General features: G+C 34.5%; 1 protein-coding gene across 2 annotated transcripts; it reads left to right on the forward strand.

Moving 5' to 3' along the window:
* Nucleotides 1-172: 172 nt before the first annotated feature.
* On the forward strand, nt 173-9,961 carry LOC135689532 (uncharacterized). 2 transcript variants are annotated; one of them, XM_089116317.1, is made up of 8 exons: nt 173-875; nt 3,985-4,020; nt 4,568-4,632; nt 5,193-5,301; nt 6,240-6,363; nt 7,052-7,112; nt 7,600-7,687; nt 9,173-9,961. In XM_089116317.1, exons 1-8 carry the CDS (start codon nt 794-796, stop codon nt 9,289-9,291), a joined length of 684 nt encoding a protein of 227 aa, XP_088972443.1. In that variant the 5' UTR covers nt 173-793; the 3' UTR covers nt 9,292-9,961. The 2 variants fall into 2 exon arrangements, with proteins under 2 accessions (XP_088972443.1, XP_065062856.1); XM_065206784.2 differs by having other exon boundaries at nt 186-875; nt 7,067-7,112.
* The last annotated feature ends 222 nt before the right edge of the window (nt 9,962-10,183 follow it).

Here is a 10,183-nt window from a genome sequence, read left to right on the forward strand (position 1 = left end):
GTTTAAGTTATCCGTTTTTATTTCTTGTCATCATTTTCTGAAGCCCCCTTTGATAAAAATTTTTCTAAGCTAAAGTTTTCGGTTTTATGTCTCGAGAATTTTTGTTAAGAGATGTGTTTCGTGGCATTGATAAGTACGTTTTGCTAAATACGTGGCATTGATAAGCTGCGTTAAAAATCAATTGTTCTTTTCAAAGAGCTTTTCGTGGAAAGCTTTAACAGTTATTTGAATTGAAGACGAGTTCTAGGCTTTGCCTTATTTAAACGTTAACGCTAATACTGACCATCAATCTAAAGCACTTTGCTTCAATAAGAGATCAACGCTGACTCCTTAAGATTGATTCTAGAAAGCATGTGGTAGTATTCAAACTGCTGTTATGAAAGGAAAATAATTTACAATTGCAATGCAGTTCACAATGCTTAAAATGAACGTTTAACCAGAAGCGATTATCAGCTTTTTCCTTACTTCCTCTCCTCGTGAAAATCATGTCGATTTCTTTTAAGAAAAAGAATTTCACTAACAAAAAACAGTTCGTTAATAGTTCATACGTGTTTCGTTAAAACAGTTGGAAAATGATGGCAAGTTTGGAAAAAATATAGGAGACATGAACGAGAGAGTGAGGTTTCCATTTCCAGTAACAATCGGAAAACCGAATTTTCATTATAACTTTCCAGGTCAGTGTAAGCCAGTGGTGTATGGGTGTAGGGTGTAAGCATATTTCTTTGGGTGTAAGCCATCAACTATGAGAAGGAGGCAATTTGTAAGCGAGTCTAATTCGTTAGGACGGTAAAACATGGCTGCCATGAGAAGCATGAACACTGTCATAAAATGTAATCGCATTGACGCTCTGAATTTGGTGAAAACAGTAACAACTGGTAATTTTTGCAGACTTTTTGTTTCCAAAAGATTTCTAATGCATTTTCATTTAATCTAAGGAATAACTTCTTTTCAGTTGGGTTTGAAATGAACTTGTTGTTGTTCCGAGAAGCTTTTGCTCACAGCTTATTGGCCAGTCTGCAGAGCATGGCAGTTCTTGACAAGATCAGTTCTGTTGATTTTCTTTTAAGAATTCATGCATTAAAATCTTTAGACAAATCTTTAGAACAAACAACAACAGGTTACATAAGATAAAGTTACATACAATGAGAAAAATAGAGAGCAAAATAATTGTTAAAAAGCAAAGCAAGGAGATTTGCATACAGGAATTTCTTTAACGAGGAGCTCTCTCAATAGATAGCCTAATTTAGGAGAGAGCATCACAAAATAAAACTGACATTAAACTCACGCTGGTGTTCCCAAAAAACTGGGATAAGTTAGTCTATAGGTCTTGAACATCATTGGTTTTAGCCTGGGCATGGGACATTTCAAAATATAAAAGAAACATTTTGAGATATGAAATAATTTCAGGTCCATTCTCAACAATCTTAGAAATACCCTCCCTCAATATGTCCAAATTTGAAAATCCTCATATCAAGGGATGCATGCCTTGCTGTTTAGCACAGTTGTGTAGAGCTAATTTGAACACAGATTTGTGTAATTTCTCGTTTCAATATTTGCATGAGAGATCTTTCATGTAAACAGGCCATTGAACAGGGAATTGGTTTTATTTTTACACACAATTCTACAGGGCTGTCAAGTTTTGGAAAATGAGATGAGGGACAAATACGCATACACTTACAAATGATAAATAAGAAAGGCTAAATGTGGCAAAACATGAATTGTTGACTTCTGTCGACGTTGCTAAAACGAGGAACAAGCGGAACAACCCAGTAACAAGAGGAACAACCCAGTAACAACCCAGTAACAAGCGGAACAACCAAGGAACAAGCAGAACAACCCAGAAACAAGCGGAAATGTGAATTATTGTTTAGTAAATACCACATGGGGGCGTTTATAATCCAACTCTCTGAAGTTCGTGTGGGCTAGAACTATCAAGAGGTCGTCAATCATGTCTTCGTCTGTTTCGGAGGCTTTGTGATTTTGCCAACGGACAGGGAGAATCTATCGACCCCGGATCGGGAGGAAAAATAAATAGTAAAGCATGCGTATACATTCGATCACAACAGACACACTGTTGCAAATAGATGTGCATGCCATAGTGTAAATCTGTACATGTAGCCCTGTTGCAATCACATTTTTCAGGCCCGTCGGAGCCGGGGGGCTGGGGGGGGGTTTCTGAAGCCCCACCAATAATTGTCTTACTGTAGTATGTTTCCTTTATAACAATGTACTGCATGGGAAGGAATACAATGGGCAGCCTCTTACAACTTATAATTTGGATTAAAGAAGAGGTTAACTTTCCGCCTCAATAAAAATGATTCTAGGCAAACCATCAGTTTCCTGGTTCCTGGATTTTCCGACTTTTATCCCACGACAGGTTATGATTTTTCTTGTAGGCACATCAATGTCATTTTTCTCCCCAGGCGATTGAATGGCGCAATATCGTGAAATTTTGATGGTAGGGTGACAAACACGCAACCGATGTTTGGCGTTTCCATCATCATCATCATAAAAAAATTTATTTATCTAAATAGAATTAGTTGAAGAGCCATAATACACTCTAAATACAATCATATCTAAGTACACAAAATATAACGACATCAGAACTGAAATAAATAAATATTTTGACATATTCAGATATTCTTATTTTCATTGCTTTAAATTCTTTCCTATAAAACATGGCAAGTAGATAAACATAGAAAATTTCCAGAAGACCAGAGGTTTTCCGACAAAATAGGAGTCTAGCTCGAGGGGCAAATCACTCCAAGAAAATCTTGTACACCTTTTATAAAAATCCTATTGCTTTATCTGAAAATCCCTAGAAATCCTTTTGTTTTGGTAAAATCTTGTACGCAATTTTCAAGAGTGAATTGCCCCTCGGTCTAGCTCTACAGGGTTTTGTTGCCCCCCTCTGATTCCCTCTATCTTAGCCACTGCCGCCAGAGCAGTTTACCCAGCATAGCTATTTTAGCAACCAAAATAGCCACCAGAGCAGCCACCATTTTCAAAAAATTTCTGGGGGAGCATTCCCCATACCCCTTTAGGCATGCTTTACTATTTATTTTTCGTCCCGATCCGGGGTCGATAGATTCTCTCTGTCCCTCGGCAAAATCACAAAGCCTCCGAAACTGATGAAGACATGATTGACGGCCTCTTGATAGTTCTAGCCCACACAAACTTCAGAGAGTTGGATTATAAACGCCCCCATGTGGTATTTACTAAACAATTAATTCACATTTCCGCTTGTTACTGGGTTGTTCTGCTTGTTCCTGGGTTGTTCCGCTTGTTACTGGGTTGTTACTGGGTTGTTCCGCTTGTTACTAGGTTGTTCCGCTTGTTCCTCGTTTTAGCAACGTCGTGACTTCTGTAGCATGGGCTGCTTGTCTACCATTTAAGTGCAAAATTTAAACGTTATCCAAGATTGAAACCACGACAAAACAAATTTGAACTATTTCATAATAAATCTTGAGTATATATTGAATTTATCTTTTACAAAACAATGAAAGTTTCTCAGTTTATTAATGTTTTTCTAAATGTTCTTTGTTGTACTCCCAGGTGACTTCTTTATTTATAGCATGGTTCTCCTTGTGCTCTGTTAGGCTGAAAGGCAATGATGGTAGACAAGGTGCCATCTAGGGACAAGCTTGCTCTCTGAGAAGCCACATTTTTTTTCTCACTCTGGAAAATAATGACTCCTCTTTTGCATTGCTATGCACTATAGTCAGGACAACTTTTGCGAACTTGAATAATTGACCAAACTTAGGCTTTATATAATACCCATTTGACAAGAAAATGCATGCAAATCCCGCATGATGCAGGACACTTGACAGGTCTGATTCTGAGTGTGCACTCTGCAACAGTCTAGTTAACAAGCTTTACTTATTTTGTACATCTAATTTTTTTTAAAAGTGGCTTAAGGGCAGAACAATATGCTAAATGAAGACAAATGAATTTTCAAATGTAATGCCTTTATTTACATTGCAGATGCTTTTATCCAACAAAGAAATTTCAGTCTCGCAGGTAACCATCAGATATTAAAATCAGTTCATTTGATTAAAAACCTCATCAGACAGTATTATGATGCAGGCAAATTCTGATACCTTTTACAACCTATGTCAAAATCACCTCAGTAAATTTTAATGTTGTAGTTGACTGGGCAGACATTTGTATTACCCAAAAGGGTTGTTAAATGTAGATGTAATGATGATGATGATGATAAATATAGAGCCACCTTAATTTAGTCTGATTTTTATGACAAGTTATTTCTGCATAAACTCAGCCTTTATATAAGCATGAATGAGAATTAGTATTTGTAATTTTTGAATAATGAATTAGGCAAAAACAGACTTTTCTATGCATTATCTTCTTTTGCTCAAATTTTCCCGTCAAAAAGAAAACCCCATACATATGCAAATAAGATCAAATTATATTTATTAAAATTTTTAATGCAGACAAGCCTTTTCTACGCATATATAAAAGTTTGCATAAGAGCCTGGTCTATTGTTAAATTAAATAAATTAGAATGCATATAATTTTTTTCATTAACATGTTTCATCTGTGTTTGTAGCAATATTAGAAAAGCCAAGAAAAAGATGGCAATGGAGGAGAGATAGAAAGCCAGCAAATACACAGGTGGCATAATCAAATATACTTTATGTTCTGTCTTTTGTGGTTTTGATTTTGTTCTTACACGTTAAATATGTTTTTGGTTTTGACTTTTCTTTTCAATAGGAAGCTAATCTAAACAAATTTCTAGCTCATTGCTTTTCTTGATATAATACTTATTAATTATGAGCTAGAAATGAGTGATGGGTGAAATGATTTGGGTAATTATTTTGTATATCCTCAAACATGTCTGTAAATTCAAATACAAATACAAGAAAAAAAGATGACACACCAAAACATTATTTAGATGGTACAGACTGGGCATTAGAAAAGATACTATTTACAGTAAATGATTAATCATGAGGTTCAGTGATATTTGATTTTCCGAATATATACAATAATTTTGATAAAAATATTTGTTATTGCTCATGAGAAACTTATATTAATAGATAATGGTAAGCTCGCACATTTGGTAGATGCAAAATTTTTCAGCATGGCTTTTCAGATACCGGGCCTTCATTGCATTGTCATGTCATTTCTTATTATTGTTTATTTTCTGTTATATCATGTTATTTTTTGTTATCAAGCTGGCAATAGATGGCGATGAACTTCTAGAAAAAAGAAGAACATGTGGTGGAGGGTCTAAGGTGAAAGCAGTCTCAAAGAACAAAGGAAGCTACCTTCTGAAATCACAAGGTACCAAATTTCTCTTTGTGGTAAATATCTTCCATTTGAATGTATCAGACCCCTAAGAAATGAACTTATGTTTTTAAATATTGTCTCCAAGTCTAGTATATGAACTTCTATAATATTTGTGGACAATGAAGGAATTGGTAACAATCTGCAAGCTCATGGGCTTTCATTTGCTAGTGATGACCACACATTCTTGTTTGGTATATTGTTTCACTACTACTGTTCGAAACATTGGCAAAACCTGAAATTTCCCAGACCACATGCAACCAGCATGCTTTGATCAGCCATATAACAAATGAGCTGATACTTCTTTTGTTACTTTGCACTGTCTATGAAATACTTGTCTGTAAAAATTGAATTAGCACAGAAAGACTTTTTTCATACATCCTATTAATAACCCAAAAACCAATTGATCTTTGAGCAATTTGCATGTCCACTGAGAAACATGTCAAAGGAAAGCCAAGAGTTTGGTCACTTGTTTATCAATCGCCAATAGATATGGTGAACCTCTTGGGTACCTCTTCCAAACAGAAGCATATAAACTTATATACAGTATGCATACACTTATAAACATAGGTGCAGACCAGAGAGCTCCAGGGCTTGAGCCTGCTCATGATGAAAATTTGGGGGAGGGGTGCTCAGTCCCCCTGGGTAATGAGAATGCTGGCTATTGATTGGTCGGACTTATTTTTCGTATTCCTGGATTCACACTTGAAAATCATCTCAAGAGATTTAATCAAGATCATATACAAGCAATGACAATAACAATGTTAAGGAAAATCGTCTTAGAACCCCCAGCTAGGCCCCTTTCTACCCTCTGCTGTTGGCAGCCTCTATTAGCAGTTGCAACTATTTTTGCCTTCAACCAGTTTGATAGGGTTTAGTTTGACTAACTGTTATATTCAAAATGACTGAAAGTATGTATCATTCTGTCCCCAAAGGCTTAGCATTGGATGTACCAATTACAGATGTTATCCATTCAGATGCAAACAAGGAACACATAGAGAAAAAAATAATGACAAAAGGAAGTATTGTACAGATAGATGCAACTGAGTTTAGGAAAATGTAAGTTAGCTATAGATGCTTTGTGTTGTTGGCAAATGCTCAACTAACTCTATGGTGTTAGATGTGAGTTACTGAGCTTTGTGTGTATTCACACTTGTACTGTTGTGTATCTTTTAAATGGCAGTAAAGTTTGAAATTTTTCTCAAATTTTATAAGTGATATCTGCCAATACCCTTAGGAATGCAGAGAAAAGTATGAATTATTTGTTACAAACTCTCTTGTAATAAAAAAGCAGGCAATTGTTGTTAAGCATTTAATGTAAATTATTATACAGATATTTCTTGTGTTTGAAAAAGTGGGCAAAACATGCCTCCAGTGCCCTCAAGCTTCAATGTCTTCTTGTAATTTAATTTAATTTGAACACTTCCTGGATACTTCAGAGAACTGATTAATTACATCATAACATTTTTAACTGTTTATAGTTATTTTTAAGATTAAAAAGGCAAATCTGTAATCCATCAATTCAAATATTTTTTGTTCACTCCATCGCACCTCAAATTGAGAAAGATACCTCGTAATTAAAGTTGTTAAAACAAAATGGCAAATTTTGAGTTACTTGATATCAAAATTTTTCTTTGAAATTTATATTTTTATTGACAGTAATGGGATTATTTTTAGCAGTTTGTTTGAAAACAATCTACTTAACTAAAAATTTGGCTACTTTAATTTAAATTCGGATTATTCTCAGTGGTCTTATTGTTAGGCTTGAGTGTAAAGAAGAAAATAAAGTTGAAGACACCACTTCAGTGGTAAGTGAGTCTATACACTATGTTTTTAGTAGACTTGCCAGACTATTAACAAGTTTGTACCAAAATATGAAATTAACATGAAAACATATGTTTGGTACTGCCTTTTCAACTGGTCGAAAATACCATTTTTATATCTGTACCACCAAAAAACAGTATACCTTTTTTTATGGTAACCAATTATCATTCAGCTTTTATTGAGTATGGTGAAAATAGCAGGCTTGCATTATTGACAATAGAATATATCAATAAGTATCCTAAATTCAAAGTGTGCAGTTAGTATGGAATGCAACAGTTGTTTATTAACATCCTCAACTATGGTACATAACAATATTTTACGGACCTGTACAAAAGCAAGAATATTTGAAAATCGTGTGTATCAGACCGTGATTTGGAACGTTGTGGCATTTGTCTATAATGTCATTTTTACTGGCACTTACTTCGTACTTTTTCTTTTTATAATTCATTCTAAAGTAACAGTGTTTTATAGGATGATGCAACAAAGACAGATGATGATAAAAGATCACAAGAAATTGACGAAAGCCTCAAAGAACTTGTTAAAGCTGGCTATTTATATGGTAAAATATTTACGTATCTGTATCTTTGTCTAAACAGTAACTTTTCAAGACTTTGATTCGAGGAAAGGAATTACTATCCTTAAGAGTGGAAAACAAGCTTAAAATCCTGAAAAACAACGTCAGTGGAGTTCCTTAAAGTCTAGTCCTTTATCATTTCTTGTTTTATGGTTATTTTAAGCCCTGGCAACGTTGGCTCCCTAAGCGTTCTCAAGCCAATCTGATCCGATTTTTTTTCACTAATTTATGGCTTGCAATTTTTGAAATTGTGTGCTAATCATTTCGCTGTCCTTTGGAGTATTTGATATAAGAGTCAATAGGAGACATGTTAAAAATTTTTAAGGTTTGTGTTCAGGTATTTCAGTTCATTGTTTCTTGAAAAAAGTTAAGTATTTTCATAACGATATTTCTAGTTGAAATCACTCTTAAATTATTTACTAATATTGACACCATTGCACATCGTTTGGTACTTTTTATTACATCAAGTAATCACGAATTTCAGGTGATATTTTTTTAAAACACATAGAACAAGGAGGTCATTGAGTTTATACGTCAGAGCTATGTTTTGAGCTCTTACGAAATGCCTGCTTTGCGCATGCTACCCGCATCTGCTTATACGAAAATTGAAACAAACATGTTTTCTTGTTGCGTCATGTCCTTTGTTGTCAATTTTGAGCATGCACAATAGAAGGCCTAGAACTGTGTCTTGGAGACCTTAAAATCTATTTAAGTTTCTTGGAATTCTTGATCATAACTCTACGACAATCCGATTGTACAAAATCATCAATGCCGTTTCAATATGTTTCCCGTTATTTGTTTTATTTGACAAATAATTTATTGTATGTCACTGTTTCAAATATTCTCGAGAAATCTCAGGGAAAAGTGATGTTTACTTGTCTATCATGTCATGCTTAACTCCGAGATTTTTAGTAATCTTATATAGTCGCTCTTATAATATTTTCTCAGCATCTCTTACTTTCTAAGATTTTCTGCTCCTCTTTAAAAGCCAGGTTATGATGGAAGTATTGTATCTGGAATGATGCATAACTACATGTTTATTTTCCAAGACATCAAAATGTTAATCATTTTTAAGTTTTCTATCAATCTGTAGCATTGAACACGTCCATACTTTCTAATCAGTCATAAATCTTATACAGTAGATTTCTTGTTATGATGCATGCAGTAGATTTGCTATCACCATCAATCAGATTTTCCACCCAGTCGATGTTTTCTTAACAGTTCAATGCTACATCTACAACTTATTTGATAAAATAATACGCGCACTGGATTTTGAAACTACTAAACAGTTTCAAAAATGAAGAACCGCTGGCGTTTGAAACTTGTTCTTTCATCAATTGCTACCTGAAATGGCCGTATAAGAATAATGTACGAAAAAGAAGGTGCTTTTTTGTTTTCACTTTTTTAGTTTTGTAGCCTTAGTGCTCAGTTAAAAATTTGAAAATTCTTATGTATCTAAGTTTCTTTTAGGCAAAATAACAACAAGGCCGGGTCAAGTAGGTCTGTGTGATGGATACATCCTTGAAGGTGCAGAATTGCAGAGCATAATGGAGAAGCTGTCGTTAAGTTTGCCCTCACAAGACTCGTGATAGTTGGCTATTGTTGCTGTGTGTGTTTCCAGAAGCAGGCAGTAATAAGTAACAGGTTGAACTGAAAATTTATGTAATCTCCCATACTGAACTGGCTGGTAACGAGAACATTTAAATGGTTATATACAAGATAGGACCAATTTCCTAGCGCAATAACAATTTTCGAGTTAGGTGGTCTTTCTTATCGCCAAGCTCAGTTAGAAGGGGGAATTTTCTAAATTTTTTTAGTCCGATCACAGTTGTTGCTGATTCGTCTTCTTGAATAAAAATTCGCAATATTCTACTGAAAATTTCTGTGATTAAAAGTGATTTAAAATTATTGATATGATGGGTTAATCAAACTTTTATAGCAGAGGGAAATCAGTAAGTCTGAAGTATCCTTTTTGCATCGGGAGTTATAAAAAGGATTGTTTTGAACGATTTCAATCAAATTTTTAAATTGCAAGCCCGAAAAGACACCCATTTGATGTTGTTTTACTTTTTTCAACAAACTAAAGATTTATTCTTTTAAATTTCGCCTGTAGGATAAATTTAGAAGAAGGTAATTAATTGTCTGGCGATGTATTGAATGCATTTTCCTCAGTACAGATTGTCTAACAGTGTGTTAAGAAATCTCTGCAGTCTGCATGTCAAATGTTTTTGTATCTTGTATGGTAAAGTTTACTCTTTAGCAAGGTTTTTACATCTCCCTGGAATGAAGTTTTTGCGAGGACTGTGTTGCAAGTAATTGTTGGCAAGAAATTATGAATTATAAATTTTAATGACTGATAACGAAGTGCAAAGTTCCACAATTGCGAAGGAGCAACCGGAAAAATAGTGAGACAAACTACTGATTCCTTACTTCTTGCAAAGGCATTCCCATTTCATTTCAGTTACGATTTCATTTCTACAA

Source organism: Rhopilema esculentum, chromosome 5 (assembly GCF_057945365.1).
Source record: "Rhopilema esculentum isolate cy_ngs chromosome 5, ASM5794536v1, whole genome shotgun sequence".
Classification (NCBI taxonomy): domain Eukaryota; kingdom Metazoa; phylum Cnidaria; class Scyphozoa; order Rhizostomeae; family Rhizostomatidae; genus Rhopilema; species Rhopilema esculentum.

Bases quoted from the DNA above. Each gene is read 5' to 3' on its own strand.
- LOC135689532 (XM_089116317.1), top strand. From the start codon at position 794: ATGGCTGCCATGAGAAGCATGAACACTGTCATAAAATGTAATCGCATT. The intron at 876-3,984 runs GTAATTTTTGCA...TTTACATTGCAG, and splicing joins GGTGAAAACAGTAACAACTG to ATGCTTTTATCCAACAAAGA. The intron at 5,302-6,239 runs GTACCAAATTTC...CTGTCCCCAAAG, and splicing joins CTACCTTCTGAAATCACAAG to GCTTAGCATTGGATGTACCA.